This window comes from Piliocolobus tephrosceles, chromosome 16, assembly GCF_002776525.5.
Source record: "Piliocolobus tephrosceles isolate RC106 chromosome 16, ASM277652v3, whole genome shotgun sequence".
Classification (NCBI taxonomy): Eukaryota; Metazoa; Chordata; class Mammalia; order Primates; family Cercopithecidae; genus Piliocolobus; species Piliocolobus tephrosceles.
Window position 1 is genome coordinate 16,369,420 of NC_045449.1, and position 16,740 is coordinate 16,386,159.

Sequence of the window (16,740 nt, forward strand, 5' to 3'; positions counted from 1 at the left end):
CGAACTCCTGACCTTGTGATCCACCCGCCTCGGCCTCCCAAAGTGCTGGGATTACAAGTGTGAGCCACTGCGCCCGGCCTGGATTTCTTTTTTTGATAAAGTACAACCAATCATTTTCTGCCTTTTTCATACTGTCAAAATGTTTATTGCATAACATTATTTATAATAGCAAAAAATGTCAGTCAACCAGAACCTCCAACAATAGAACCGTTAAAGCATGCATGTTTGTTTTGCAGATTGGAAGGATAACAACAAAATGTTCATATGGTTGCCTTTGGGTGATTGGTCAGATTATGAACTATTACATGTTTGTATTTTTAATTTTCCATTTTTTTGGGACAATAATAACATAATGTTTTAAGCAAAATAAAAGTAACTGGTCAGCTACTACTAATAGTAGGTGTCAAGTAGTTTATAAATATGCATAGCCTTAATGTTAACTAACATATCCAGCCAACCTGTGCTCTGTGTGTTGATCTTAGTAGGAAACAGAGCTACCTTTCCTCTCTCCTCTTTCAGCTTTTCATTCACAATTGAGTCATAAGCCAAATGTACTTCTGACTTAACCTTAAGAAGTAGCATTTATTTTAAAGTATTAGGTTTGTCAGAATCAGAGTTTAGTTTAATTATTATTAATTTGCTACGGATATTTAATAGGAACAAAAAATCTGCCAGCGTTATGATCAGCTCATGGAGGCATGGGAGAAAAAAGTGGACAGAATAGAAAATAATCCTCGGAGGAAAGCTAAAGAAAGCAAAACAAGGGAATACTATGAAAAGCAGTTTCCAGAAATTCGAAAACAAAGAGAACAGCAAGAAAGATTTCAGCGGTAAGTTGTTAGATGTTTAATGACTGTGATATTTTTCTTCAAATATTTATTGTTTCTTGAAACTGATCATGAAGAAAGTTTATAAAGACTTTTATGTTTTGGACACATAGAGGGGAACAACACATACTGGGGCCTATCGGAGGGTAGAGGGTGGAGGATGGAAGGAGGAAGAGGGATCAGGAAAAATAACTAGTGGGTACTAGGTTTAACAGCAGAGTGCTGAAATAATCTGTACAATAGATCACCATGACACAGGTTTACCTATATAACAAACTTGCGCATGTACCCACGAACTTAAAAGTTAAAAAGAACTTTTATGTTGAAAAGAAAACTTTATTATCAACCAGTAAACATTGTGTCTTAGTAAATTTAATTTTTTGTATTATCCTGTTAAATCTAAATATGTGATTATTTTGAAATTAATTCTGAAGTTCCTAAAAATATTACATCCTTTGGAAATGACAGTGAACAAGAACAGACCTAAATATCCTTAAGTCCTTCATTACCAACATATTCAAACTATATTCAGTTGATGGCCAATTAAGAAATTCTTTGATAGATTCTGATTTGTTTTACTTTTAGTGAACAGGTATTTTACAAAGATTTTAAAAGCATTAGTTTTCTTTTTTTTTGTTTCACGTAAGAGTCATGTATGGAAGCCCCTTAACTCACAATTAAATTTTTGTGAGGGATGTTGATTGAGTTTTTTCTCTCCTTTTAAAAATGTTTCATGTGTTTTTCTAAGTCTACTACAGGACATACAAAGACTGCCATTTGAAATGGAAATGGCATCAGTAACTGTGATTTTCCAGAAGTTTTCCCTAACTAGTTCTGCCATTTGAACTTGAACATGTAACCTTCAAATCTCAATCATAACATTTAAATTGTTGTTAATAGGTGACAGAAACATATTACTTAAAAGTATATATTCAATAGTATTTTACATTTCTTCTCTTTGTTAAAAAATTCCATTCAGAAAAGTAATCTATAGTTAATTTAATTGATGTGTCTTCTTTGTATAAGGCCTTTAAATATATTTTTAATTTCTTCCTCATGTTTAGAGTTGGGCAGAGGGGAGCTGGTCTTTCAGCCACCATTGCTAGGAGTGAGCATGAGATTTCTGAAATTATTGATGGGCTCTCTGAGCAGGAGGTAAGAAAATTTAATTCAAGTTAATTCGTTAATTATTAAAGCATTTTAACTCTGTAGACTAGGAGCTAAGGGTTTATTTGTATGTAAATGTGGGAACTTTATTGAGTGCTAAAGTTTAGACTGTGTCAGAGATTTGAGGTGTCTATTAAAGGGTTTTTAAATGAGGCATTCACACGAGCATACTGGAATTTTACAAAGATGGCTTTGGCAGCAAGGAGACCTGGAGAGAAGTGAGGAGGCTGTTAGGATAAAACTAAGGTTCTGAGTCAGGGCAACAGTTGTAGGGATGTGTAGGAGAGTGTAATAGAAAGGTAGAATGGACAGGCCAAGATGGATGGGATGTGGGAGATAAGAAAGAGGAAGAATAGAATGTGACTCCCTGGTTTCTAGGTTAGAGGACTACGCTGGTGGTGCCTTTTCCTAAAGTGGCAAAGGAGCATGTATTTTACAAATGGCAGTATGTTCTTCAAAGGGTGTTGTCTAGCAGGTGTACCTGGGATATAGTTGAACTGGAGATGGTTAGATATCAGAGTCATCTGTATGCAGGTGATATAGTCCCAGACAAGTATGGTAACATGAAGTGAAAGGGATCGGTGAAGGAGAATATAGAGATTAAGTTTATATATGGAAGAGATTCATCTATGAACAAGAATGTTTCATCTATGAAACAAAAATTTCACTAATTTTTAAGGTGAAGATAGTCTTTTGTAGCAAGTGGCATTACTTTGTTTTTCAAGCGTTTCCTTTGCCTGTATAAAGAGCAGAATTAATAAAATTATGACACAGGTAGTAGAGACCAAGGTATACGTTTGACAAATATATCTTCAGACCCAAAAGCAGTATTTCCTCCCTTGTGAAGCTTCCCCACTCACTTTCCCAAAACAGAACTCAATGTCTAGTTAGTCTCAGTTTACATTTATTTCTATTGTGTTTCTGTTCAATAAATATTTATGATCAGCTAAAGTGTTGTCTTCATGAGTGCAGTTACTATAAACCTTTGGGTCAGGCTATCTTTGAGTTCCTGGTGCCTAATGTTTAATTGAATATTAATAAATGCAGAATAAGAATAAATTTCCATTTCTAACATTGAGTCTTCTTAGCTGTGTTCAAACTCTCAATATTGTTCCAAAAGCCATCTAGTATTGACTGAGTTTTGCTAGTTTTGGTTTTATTATATGGCTTTTCTTTTTTTTTTCTTTTTTATTATACTTTAAGCTCTAGGGTACATGTGTACAATGTGCAGGTTTGTTACTATATGGCTTTTCTTAAACTTCATCTCAAAATTCTAAAAGTCTTGTTTATTTGAAGTAGTGGCCTTAAGTAATGATCAAAGATATTTTTTACAATGCTTTATACTTCAAAATAAATGTAAAGTATAAATAAATATATTTTTTGAAGACTTAAATATACAGTTAATACTTGATTTGCAAAATTAAGTGAAGTAGATTTAATCTAAAATGTTGAATAATTTAGAAATATTTAGATAAGTAAAATTCCTGTTTATATACTGCTTAGCACATTTAGAAGTAAAAAGCAGTGTCATGAATTCCTCTGCTGTACCCTTTACTACTACCTAACCTAGCCAGTTTTTTTCTCCTCTTTCTATGGGTATTATTGGTTTAGGTTGTGGTGGACTAACTACATCTTTGGTTTTTTGAGGAGGGGGAGTTTGAGGGGTAATTACTACTTAAAATTGCCAATTGTGATAAGCACCTCATATGTATTATTTAAACTATGAAAATTCTGTGAAGTGGAGGCTATAATTAATGGCTGTTTTGCAAGTTAGGAAACTAAAGCCCAGCTGCAAGTTAAATAATTTGCCCAAGATCACAAATTAATAAATAGTGGAGCCAGATACTCAACCCAGGCCGTCTGACTCGAACTGTGTGTTCTTTTCCATATCTATATTCAATCAAGTCTGTTCTTTCAACAAATATTTATAACCTATTATGTGCCAAACTTTCCTTTAAGCATTGAGAATACAGTGGTGAATTAAACTGTTAAGTTGCTTGATCTCATGAAAAATTACTTGCAGTAAGTTTTCCTCTAGGATGAAAAAATAGCCTGTTTGTACAGTTTGTCTTTGTGTTGATATATGTTATAGGGTTCTATCAGTATTTGATTATGATACCCTGTTGTGCATTCATAACTAAATAAAAGTATATAGTATGTTCTTATAACTTACTGTGTTTCAGAATTCTAGTTAAACTAGCCCTGGAGGAGGTAGAGAACTATATAAACTATATCTCAGAGTTCCTTGATCCGTATTACTTCTCAGATTGTTCTTACACTGATCAAAATAGACTTTTACAGGTGGTTTTTCTTTCCTTTCTTATTTCTGATATTCTCCTTTCCCAAAGAGAGGATTCCAAGGTGATTTTTGGTGCATTGAAATACATAACCCTTTAGGGGCAATTACAATATTTAGTCACAGAGGTATATCCCACACTCAAGCTTTTCAGTGCATTGTTACGTGATTTCAGGATCTTAGCCATTTCTAGAGACACCTTTGAGTTATCAGTGTTCCAGAGCACACCAGCTTCACTGTGTCCAGATTCCCGGAGATGTACTTCTTTTGGAATACATTTATGATGTTATCATTGCTAAATTTTATCTCAAGCCCTAAATACATATTGCACATAATATTGCATAATATCAGGACAAGTGGATTTTTCTTTTTCTTTTTCCTCCTCTCCTCTCCTCTTTTTTCCTCTTCTACTTCCTCTTCCTCTTTCTTTTTCTCTTTCTCTTTCTCTTTCTCTTTCCCTTTCTCTTCTCTTTTTTTTTTTGAGACAGGAGATAGGGTCTTACTCTGTCACCCAGGCTGGAGTGCAATGGTGTGACCATGGCTTGCTGCATCCTCCACCTCCCAGGCTCAAGTGATCCTCCCACCTCAGTCTTCTGAATAGCTGGGACTACTGGTACACCACTACTTCCAGCTAACTTTTTGTTTGTTTGTTTGTTTGAGACGGCATCTTGCTCTGTCAGCCAGACTGGAGTGCAGTGGCACGATCTTGGCTCACTGTAACCTCTGCGTCCCAGGTTCAAGTGATTCTACTCCCTCAGCCTCCCAAACAGCTGGGACTACAGGCGCATGCCAACACACCAGCTACTTTTTGTATATTTAGTAGAAACAGGGTTTTGCCATGTTGGCCAAGCTGGTCTCAAACTCCTGACCTCAGGTAATCTACCTGCCTTGGCCTCCCAAAGGAGTGGGATTACAGGTGTGAGCCACCCCACCTGGCCTCTCACTTAGCTAATTAAAAAAAAATTATTTTGTAGAGATGGGGTCTCACTATACTGCCTAGGTTAATCTTGGACTCCTGGGCTCAAGCAATCCTCCTGCCTTGGCCTCCAAAAGTGCTAGGATTACAAGCGTGAGCCACTGTGCCCAGCAATTTTTCATTTGTTTTGTAGCAGTATATTCAGGAGCTTTAAAACATAACCACTTACTCTATATTGCTTTTAAAATTACCTCTAAAGTATATGATTGAAATGACATTCAGCTCTTGGAATATGTAGCCATTATTTTTACAATGACAAGTAAATCTCTGTTAAATTTCTTTATTTGCTCTTTGACTGATTCCATGAGGAAACATCTGTAAGCATCTAAAATTAGTTTATGTATTGAGGTAATTTCAATCTAATGTGTAGTTTCAATCTAAACACTGTAGTGTTCAAACTGATTGAGAATGTCCCAGGAAATTAGAGACTGTGTAAGGACTTGACTATTAGGCAGTATCCACTTTTATGAGGAAAATTTTTAGGGAAATACCTTTTCTTATACTTGGGTAAATACTTGTAATTTGGGTAAAAGTTTTTAAATAGAAGTTTGTACTTACAAATTTCCTCAGTTAAACTTTGGGAAAAATAAGTTCTACATGTGTAACAATGTTTTAGTTGAAACAAGCTTCATTTCTAAGAATAACAGCTTTGAATTTTCAGTGGAAAGATGATGTGAAATTAGCAAGAAGCATTTAATGGTAAAGTGAGTGTAACTTAAAATCACTGACTTAAATTTTGATGCCCGTTTGCTTATTTTTCTATTTATTCTCTAATATGACGATAAAAGTTGTTCTCTAAAATGATGTTGAGATTTTTAAAAATGAGACTAATATGATAATTAAATGCTCCATAAGGTCACCACTTCAGTGAACTTGACATTACTTTTTATCTTCCAGGTCTAAAATTTTATTATGTTAAGTATCAGCTTAGTTTAAGAAAAGAATTCTTCTCAAAGGATTGGATTATTTAAAAAGTGACATGGATATTCTCTGCCTCTGTAATTCATACAATGAATATTTATTAGACATATGAGTAATTATCATATGTTAGATGCTGTGGTATACACTGCTGTTGTTATTAAACTGCACACATGGGTTTTTAGTGTATATTAAGAGCATTGGTCCATGGCCCTCCTTAAATTTCTAGTTTATGTTTTATTCTAAGTAAATTGTATTTTTTTTCCAGAATAATGAGAAACAAATGCGGCAGCTCTCTGTGATTCCACCTATGATGTTTGATGCAGAACAAAGACGAGTCAAGTTCATTAACATGAATGGGCTTATGGAGGACCCTATGAAAGTTTATAAAGATAGGCAGTTTATGAATGTTTGGACTGACCATGAAAAGGAGATCTTTAAGGACAAGTAATTTATATTTTAAATTATTCTCTAATAGACGTCTACATAAGTTAGTAAAAAGTATTTGGCATTTACTTGTAAATTGAACTGTTTTCACAAAAACTTGGTCCCATTTTGGCGTTTGAATCAGTACTGTGAAAAGTAGAGAATATTGATCTTCCTGTAAGTTTATAGGTGGGAAGAGAGGTAACAGATAAGAACTGGGGTTATGAAGTCATGTTAAGAGTGGTTCCCAAACTTGGGTGCTGTCTGAACTTTTGGGGAGCTTTTATAAAGTACAGATTTCTGTGTGTTACCATAGACCAATCATTTCTTGGTGTATGGTGCCCAGAAATCTGTGCCCTTTAAAAGTCTCCAATGATTCTACAGTTGTTCCTCAGATTGGCAGTTAGAAAGCCCTATACATAGTATTTCTTTTCTGTTTTTTTTGAGACGGAGTCTCGCTCTGTCGCTTTAGCTGGAGTCCAGTGTTGTGATCTCGGCTCACTGCAACCTCTGCCTCCTGGGTTCAAACGATTCTCCTGCCTCAGCTTCCCGAGTAGGTGGGACTACAGGCATGTGCCACCATCCCTGGCTAATTTTTGTATTTTTAGTAGAGATGGGGTTCTGCCATGTTGGTCAGGCTGGTCTTGAACTCCTGACCTCAAGTGATTCACCTGCTTTGGCCTCCCAAAGTGCTGGGATTACAGGCGTGAGCCACCACGCCCGGCCTGTACATAGTATTTTTTTCCCAAGTTTTCTTTTTTAGTTGCTGAAATGTTTGTGTGCGAGTGTGTTTTTGTTTTCGTTTTCATTCAGGTTTATCCAGCATCCAAAAAACTTTGGACTAATTGCATCGTACTTGGAGAGGAAGGTAAGACATGGTTTGCATTGGGAATGTTTGTAGGTTTGTGATGGTTGTTACTTTGAAATTCTTGTGCTCTGACACACATGAGTAGTTAACTAGAACCGATTTTAAAAAGACCTTGAAGAGTCTCATGTGATTAATACAGTGATAATTATAATTATAACAGAAATCTTAACACAGAACACAGAACTAAATGGTTAATGAAAGATGACCTGATTTTTATTTCCCTGAAAACACATAGAGTACAATGCTTTTAGAGCCTCATTAAATTTCTTATTAAAATATCAGTCTTGTGCTCGCTTCAGCAGCACATAATACTAAAATTGGAACGATGAAGAGATTAGCATGGCCCCTGCACAAGGATGACAAGCAAATTTGTGAATCATTCCATATTTAATATAAAATTGATTTTAATGTTTTTGAACAAAATATTTAAAGACATTTTTAAAATTTACATATATGTAAGCAGAAAGGGAATTTACTTATTAATAAGAAAATATTTGAATGTTTCTGATAGTTCCTGGCATCTTTCACATAATTTGGATTAACAACTGTAACTGTCTGTTAAAATAGTAGGTAATGTAAATAGTTTTAGAGCCTAGATATGCCTTAAAATGCTAGCAAAGTATCTTGTTCTTTTTCTTTAATTTGTACTTTGAGAATACCAGAGATTTTCCTTGAAAGTAATATTTAATTTAAAAAAAAATTTTATTTCATTGGATCCTCAAAAATAATTGTTTTGTTTCTTACAGAGTGTTCCTGATTGTGTTTTATATTACTATTTAACCAAGAAAAATGAGAATTATAAAGCTCTAGTCAGAAGGAATTATGGGAAACGGAGAGGCAGAAACCAGGTGTGTTTTCTTACTGTATGAAAGGTATTTCAGGATTGGAGGAAATAGGCAAGCAAAAAGTGTTACAACAGAAGTCCTGCCCTTAGTGTGTAGTTTAAACATTGATGTTTCTGTTAAATTAATGAGGATGTTGTAATTATTTTGAAGTTATATGTATATATATTCAATGTATTATATCTTGTATTTCAAATATACTTTAAGTTTCTAGTGTGATAAAATTAGTTAGAAAAGTTTTATACCTTTCTGTCATCTGAGTCATGCATTTCAGTGTCAGCAATAATCATGTAATTAAATATGAAACCATTAATACTTTTAATACACTATCTCTAGCCAGTCTGTTTATCTGAGGAGGGGTCAGGTAGAGTAAGGGAGAGATATACAACATGGTACTTTGGTTAGGGATTCTTTACAAATCCTGGAACCTGATTTTGTTTCATATTAACTTCATTTGTGGAGTTTAGATAATTTAATTTCTTCTTCTTTTTTTTTTTTTCTGAAACAGAGTCTCACTCTATCGCCTAGGTAGGCTGGAGTGCAGTGGTGCTATCTTGGCTCATTGCAACCTCCGCCTCCCAGGATCAAGCGATTCTCCTGCCTCAGCCTCCCGAGTAGCTGGGACTACAGGTGCCTGCCACCACATCGGGCTAATTTTTGTATTTTTAGTAGAGATGGGATTTCACCATGTTGGCCAGGATGGTCTCTATCTCCTGACCTCCGTGATCCACTTGCCTCGGTCTCCCAAGGTGCTGGTTTTACAGACATGAGCCACCGCACCCAACCTAGATAGTTTAATTTCTAAAAAGCACTCTTTCTGCCTGATGTGGTGGCTCACGCCTATAATCCCAGCACTTTGGGAGGTGAGGGCCAGAGCATTGCCTGAGCCCAGGAGTTCAAGACAAGCCTAGGCAACATAGTGAGACCCATCCCATCTTTTATAAAATAATAGAAAAAATTAGCCGGGCATAATGGCTCATGCCTGTAGTCCTAAATACGTGGGAGGCTGAGGTGGGAGGATGGCTTGAGCTTGGAAAGTCGAGGCTGCAGTGAGCCGTGATTGTGCCATTGCACTCCAGCCTGAGTGACAGAGCAAGACCCCTGTCTCCAAAAAATAAAAAAGATACTTTTACTAAAGGTAGTTTTCCACAAGTACAAAACTGAAAAGGTTAGTTTTCATAGTTGTAATTCAGTAATTTCAAAATGATTATCCCCAAAACAACTGATCAGCAGCTGCCATCGCTCACAGGTGCTTACCAGAGAGGCTACTGTGCTACTGCCATCATCACAGCTAATATGGAGGCTTTTGCTGTCCACACCCAGATAGATATTACAATAAGGACTTGCATGCATGAGCTCCGACATTGCAACTATTCATTAGCATTATTAAATCTCTTCAGGCGTTCCCACTCAGCCACCCTTTTATTGGGGTGGGGTCTTACTCCCTTTCTTCGTTTGATAGCCCCTGGTTACCAGATACAGGTTATTGACCCAGTTCTCAGTATGCACAGCTATAACTTTTTTATGTTTTCTGGGTCATTATTTCCCACAGAACACCGCCACCCCACATGATGTGATTACATGTTCTTTGGAAACAGTATTTCTTATTTAAAAAAGTATAGAGTGTTTCATGAGTCCACTGTGTAAAATGCCGCTAGAGGTTGAGTAAGCCAAGGTGCCTTAGACATGGATTTTCAGTGAATTAGTGAGGGGGCCGAAACACGGTTACACAGAGTTGAAGAAGATACAGAAGGTGAGGAAGTGGCATTAGTACAAATGCAACCTTGTTTTTAAAATTTGTATATAAAGTGGAATAATGAAATGGGTCGGCAGGACTAATGAGGATCAGAGAAGGGAGGATAAAGGGCATACTTGTACAGTGATGGGTGCAGTACCATAAGACAAAGGTTGGATGCTTGCCAAGCTTCATAAAGATGTACTGACAGAAAAGGAATAAATTGAGTGTTGACAGTGAGATAGGAAGCACTATTCCACCAGAGATAAGAATATTGCCAGGGCTTTTCTTCCTGCTTCCCCTAAAGAATGTGGAATCAAGGTCCTGTAATACCCTTTTAGCTAGAGATCATAGGGACCGTCTATGTTTTAAACAAGCTTCAGCTGCAATTTTTTTTTTTTTTTCCCCAGACGTAGTCTCACTCTGTCACCCAGGCTGGAGCACATTGGCGTGATCTTGGCTCTCTGCAAGCTCCGCCTCCCGGGTTCATGCCATTCTCTTGCCCTCAGCCTCCTAAGTAGCTTGGACTACTGGCACCTGCCACCACATCCGGCTAATTTTTTGTATTTTTAGTAGAAACAGGGTTTCACTGTGTTACCCGGGATGGTCTCGATCTCCTGACCTCGTGATCTGCCCGCCTCAGCCTCCCAAAGTGCTGGGATTACAGGCGTGAGCCACCATGCCCAGCCTCAACTGCACATTTTTAACAGTTTTTTTCCTAATTACCAAATAGTATTCATAACTTTTATTTTTAGAAATTATATATGTTACTGTTTAACATGTTCAGTCCTACATTAATGTGAGGGGATAAGGTGATACTTATCCAGTGTACCTTAACCTTTCCCAGATTAGCAGCCAGTTGCCTGTAATGATAGAAGAGAGCTCTAGGAGGAAGTTCTGTGGGGCATGGATGTCTGTTATTCTGAAACAGTCGTTTCTGTCCTGAAGTTATCTGGGACACAGTTTCACTCCTCTCTGTGGCACACTGATCCTTGTTAAGATCCAGCCGTGTCAGTGTTCTCTTCCGTATATTCTTGTCGCATATTTCAAAGTACCTGTCTCGGAATGTATTTGCAGATCTGAGACTTGCCATGTGCACCCTCACCTTGACCTGAGCCTTAGGTTGCTTCCCTCCAAGTAGGCTCAGTTTTGGGTTGGTCAGCACTTCTGGTAGGCTAGCCCTGCCCTCATTGGCTTTTAAGTTATTACTTTGAAGATTTTTCCTCCAGTTTTATATTTCTCTGGTTGTTTCACTGGGCATTTGGGAGAGGTGTGAGTTAAATGATGAATTTAGAACATCATCTCACGCCACCAAATTTATCATTGTTTCTTAATTGTATACTTATTCCATTTATTTGTGTCAAAGTAGAGGGGCAGCTTTTCAGAAATTAGGTGGTGGTAGTTTAAGGGCTCTCTGTGTAAAATTGAATGCCTTTGAAACTAATAGCAGGTAAGAGAAGAAGCCACTGGGGTTTTGAGGAAAAGAGTGATGCCAGATTTCAGTTGTGACATGATTACTCTGGTTGCTCTGTTGAGAATAGTTTGTAAGGAGACAAGAGAAGAAGCAGAGAGACCAGTTAGGAGTTTGTTTTAGTAATCCAGTTGGCTTGGACTAGGCTACAGTGAGGAGGTGGGGAGAACAGATTAGTTTCTGGATGTACTTTTGAAGGTAAAACCATGAGATTTTGCTGATGGATTGATTGTGGGGATGAGGGAAGGACAATAATCAAGGAAAACAAGTTTTGACCTATGGAGTTGCCATTTCCTGTGATAGGCATGACTGAAGGAGGAGTAGGTTTTGAGGGGAAATCTGGACATGGTTGAATTTGAAATAGCTATTAGGTGTCTAAGCAGACATCCAAATGAGATGTCCAAGTAAAGTGGGTAGTGTAAGTCTGGAGTGTAGGAAAAAGTTCTGGGTTAAAGATAGAAAATTTGCTATATAGAAAAACGTTTAGAAATACTTCTTTTTAAAATCAGAATTGAGTTGCAAGGTTAAGATGTTCAAAATCTGTGTATCACCTTTCTTGATTTTACCCTGGTGGAGACAGAGATCCAAATAATTTGAAAATCGCTTTGCTTCTCTGCTATGTAACCAAGCTCCAGTTAGGAGGGTTTAGCTCAGCTAATCTCACAGCCATTATGGCATGTTTCTTTAAAGATTCTTTAGAGTTCTGCTGAAGTTTATGCTTGATCTTATCAATATGAGTTTGATTACCTATCCTCTACACCCAGCCTCCATTTTATAGGAAGTAATTTTTATTCAGCAGATAAATGTATAGTTTGTGGCTGGGCGCGATGGCTCATGCTTGTAATCCCAACACTTTGGGAGTCCAGGGCGGGTGGATCACTTGAAGTCAGGAATTCGAGACCAGCCTGGGCAACATGCTGAAACCCTGTCTCTACTGAAAATGCAAAAATTAGCCTGGAGTGGTGGTGCACACCTATCATCTCAGCTATTCTGGAGGCTCAGGAAGAAAAATCACTTGAACCTGGGAGGCAGAGGTTGCAGCGAGCCTAGATCATGCCACTGTACTCCCACCTGTGGTGACAGAGCAAGACCCTCCCATCTGGAAAATAAAGAAAAAAGAGAGAAGAGAGAGAAAGAAAAGGAAGGAAGGGAGGGAAGGAAAAAAGAAGAAGAAGAAGGAAGGGAGGGAGGGAAGGAAGGAGGGAAAAAAAGGAAGGAAGGAAAGCAAGAAAAGCCAGGCTGGACGTGGTGGCTCATGCCTAGAATCCCAGAGCAAGACTCTATCTCAGGGGGAAAAAAAAAAAAAAAAAAAGTGTAGTTTGCTATTGATAGATTCTAAGTTTGCAAAGTTTGATTTTTTTAAAACCTGTTGCTATAGGGAAGCTTGTATAGTATTTACTCTGAAAAAGAGTTTTAATCTTAGACTCATAGGAAAATGAGACATATTTATATTTTTGTTAAAATTGTGTTCAGTTTTAATCTTAGACTCATAGGAAAATGAGACATATTTATATTTTTGTTAAAATTGTGTCAATTATTATTGGCAGGAATTTTGACTCCTCTCTCCAAATTCTGATACAGACTGCCCCAACCCATTTTTATAGTTCAGCTTGTTACCATTCCATGGAGAGTGAGTGTGGTTCTCTATATGTTTTTGTTGAAGTAGTGAATACATATTGGAGATTGGAAGCCAAAAACCACTGTTGAATGTTATTATTTGGGATCTAGGATTATGCCCTGCGTAATAGTTTGATTCTATGTACATTGTTCTTGCTAGCAGTAAGAATTTCATCCCCTAGTAAGTGCTGCATTTTTCCAACATAAATTGCCATCTGGTAAGTCTGTCACTGTGGGGGTAGAATTACTGTGGTACTTGCTAGTTACCTGCGGTAAAGCAAGTCATATTATAAACCATATTCTTCATTTCCAAATGCTTGATTACTTTTCACAGGAATTCGTGCCCTTCTTTTTATACTAACACCATTTTCCCCTTTATGCCAGCATGTTTTTATTCCCTAACGGTATTCAGAAGCATATACTTAGGTAAATATAGCAGTTTTGAAATTGGAGGAATTTCTGTCTGAACTGTTAGCTAGTCACTAGATCGAAAGAATGTTTTAGACAAGTTAAAAAGTGTATTATATCAGCAAGAGCTTTAGACCCCAGAGTGCTCTATCCCTTTGTAGCTATGTGACTCTAGGTGGGTCTTTTCACTTGGTGAGCCTTGGTTTCCACATTCATGAGAGGGGGGACAATAATACTTAGGTTGCATGGTTAATGAGAACTGGGTATGTGTGTCAAGTACCTGGAGTGCAGAGTCAGGCACAGAGAATGCTCAATAAATGGTAGCCACTGTTATCTTCGTTGCCATCGCCATAGTCTTGTTTTTTGGTGATTGACAGCTTTCACTCTTCAGGAAGTTAGCCTGAAATTCAGTTGGCTTAGGAACACTAATTGTTAATATGTTTTGATAAGATAGGCTTAAGGTATTTTCTGTTTATTTCCTGAAGTATATTTTTAAAGAAAATATTGCCCAGTGGTGAAATGGTATTTCATATTCTTCCTCTTGTAAGTTTTTATTTACAATTGCTGCTTGTTATTAAATTTAGTAATTTAGTTTTTTGGCAACTTATTTTCTGCTGAGTGGGAACTTGTCTGTTTTTCTGTTTTCTAAAAATGTGAACATTTTAACAAATATAATTAGCGTATGTATATTGTTAGATATTCATTTATATATAGTAGTAATGAATCTCAGCATAAACTATTATTTGATCTTGCCAAAGAGGACCCAGATGAAACTGAATCCTGTTCTTAAGTTATGTTGAAATACACTTACCAGGTCAAGCATGGTGGATTACACCAGTAATCTCAGCAGTTTGAGAGGCTGAGGGAGGAGGATTGCTTGAGCCTGGGAGTTTTGAGACCAGCCTGGACAAAAAAAATTTAAAAATTTATACAAAAAGTTAAAAAATTGAAAAATTTGATTTTCTACCAAAAAATTAAAAAATTAGCATGGCACATTGGCATGCACTATAGTGTAATCCCAGCTATTCAGGAGGCTGAGGTGGGAACATCGCTTGAGGCTGGGAATCGAGGCTGTGGTGATCCGTGATTGTGCCACTGCACTCCAGCCTGGGCAACCAAGATCCTGTCTTTAAAAAAAAAAAAAAAAAAAAAAAAAAAATTCCAGGTGCGGTGGCTTATGCCTATAATCCCAGCACTTTGGGAGGCTGAGGTGGACAAATTGCTTGAGCCTAGGAATCTGAGACCAGCCTGGGCAACATGGTGAAACCTCATCTCTACAAAAATTACAAAAAAATTAGCCAGGTGTGGTGGTGTGCGCTGGTAGTCCCAGCTACTCAGGAGGCTGAAGTGGGAGGATCGTTTGAACCTGGGAGGCATAGGTTGCAGTGAGCCGAGATTGCACCACTGCACTCCAGCCTGGGTGACATAGTAAGACCCTGTCTCGCAATAAAAATAAAATGAAATATAAAGAAAAGAAATACACTTAACTTTTACTTTTTTCTTTGGATTTTCATTTTGTTTTATATGTGTGCTAGAATATTCATTCATAGTGAATAGCTTGTCATTTGACCAAAGTGTTTCATGTTGTATTAACTTCCTGACAGAATTAAACTTGTTTTATTGACTCTCAGTATTGGGTTTAAAGAAGAGGAGAAAAGGAAAAACCTGGACAACGAGCCATTGAGAATATTTGTGTCTGTATAGGGAACTTTTAGAAGGGTTTCTTTTGAAGGGGTGGACGGACCTCTTTTGCTCCAGCCACACTGCAGAGTTGAGGGATGTAACTTGTAACCTTCATCCTAGACCATGTGGATTGATTGGCACTTCTCTTTACAAATTTGCCTGAAACAAAAGTAGTAGTTCCAAGCATCTCTTATTTAAATTGGAGGTAATTCCTTACTCTCTTGAATGTCAGTGGCCGTTGTTTTGATAGGTCTTTATGCATATTGCACAAAGGTGAGGTCCTCCAGTTGCTGCTGACTGCACTTCCTTTCCGCTCACCACTGCCTGATTAGTATCCAGAGTGGTGAGAAGTTGTGCTGGACAGGTGCCAAATACTTCTCTAGACTCTAAATGGAAACTGTGTCCATTTCTTTGGATCGTTTCCACACTTTATGCAGAGCCAGGAGCTGTTGCCTTCTTTACACTGATTGGTTTAAGCAGGTGCTGCAGTTGTTTCTTATTCTCTAGCACCAGGGAAAGGGGAGTGAAGTTATTTGTTGGCTGGATTTTAGATAGCAGGGAACATGTGAGATTACTTTGAAGCTCTGATTGGCATTAGAGGCAGAAAAGTATTGGGGAAGTAAGATTAGCATGTGTTACCCAAGTCTAAGGGGATACTGAATCTCTTTCCTTACCTTCTGCTGAGTTGACATGTCCTTATTGTATCTTTAGGCTATAAACCATTTTCTGGGTTACACAGCTCACTTGCTAGGCAGAAGACATGATTTGTCCTTCCTGTGCCATCTTACTGGTTCAGAGTGACATGGATGCTACATTGGTTGCAGGGTTAGGTTATTAGCATTTAAACAGGTCTTGTGACCACTGTAGTGTCCCAGGGAGTCCGAGCAGAATAAAACTTGCCCAGTTATAAAGCAGACCTACTCATGGTTTGAAAGTTTAAATTTTAAAATCTCCGTGATTGATCAGTTTTCTCTAGCAATAAATACCCACAAGAAAGAGAAACTGGCAGTTAGCCAGGGTGAGAAGTTAGTAAGGTCAGATAAAGCAAGTGAAAGAATCATGGTATTGAAATGCTTTAGCAAGTACAATAGTAGGTACAGTTCTCACTGGCCTGTGAAAATTTGATAAACTAAGGGTTTGAAGGTCACGATGAGGACAAAGCAGGATCAGCCACAATGAAGGCGTGCGATGGGTGGTTGTAGTTGGAGAGAAGACTTTGATTTTAGGATCTAGGAGGCAAAGCAGTGCCCACTGCCGATGAGGCAGTTGTGATTTTGCATGTGGGGAGTTTAATGGACATGACCTAAAAGTGTTTTAACTGTGAGATGTTACGTTGATTGAATGGCGAGTGTTAGAAAAGCCATTGACAGGCATTTTGAAATCTGAAAAATAATGTCAAGGCATAATGAGCCATGTGATGCAATCACTTATATGTTCTAGGGAATATTTAAGAAGTCATTCCATAACACCAAAAGAGAATGTCGACATAGGGAGATTTTATGAAAC

The 16,740-nt window shown here is 37.6% G+C and overlaps 1 protein-coding gene and 1 non-coding gene across 14 annotated transcripts in view; both read left to right on the plus strand.

Annotated features, from left to right (window-relative positions):
• Positions 1–16,740, plus strand: part of NCOR1 (nuclear receptor corepressor 1) — a 187,565-nt gene that overhangs the window by 70,729 nt on the left and 100,096 nt on the right. For all 13 annotated transcript variants that reach the window (XM_023192154.3, XM_023192159.3, XM_023192158.3 and 10 more), the window contains 5 exons: positions 658–830; positions 1,892–1,982; positions 6,453–6,631; positions 7,424–7,478; positions 8,225–8,326. In XM_023192154.3, coding sequence (XP_023047922.1) covers positions 658–830; positions 1,892–1,982; positions 6,453–6,631; positions 7,424–7,478; positions 8,225–8,326 — 600 coding nt within the window. The remainder of the gene's footprint in view (positions 1–657; positions 831–1,891; positions 1,983–6,452; positions 6,632–7,423; positions 7,479–8,224; positions 8,327–16,740) is intronic.
• LOC111526460 lies at positions 7,765–7,869 on the plus strand. Its single transcript, XR_002726367.1, has one exon. It is a non-coding gene; the product is annotated as a U6 spliceosomal RNA (small nuclear RNA).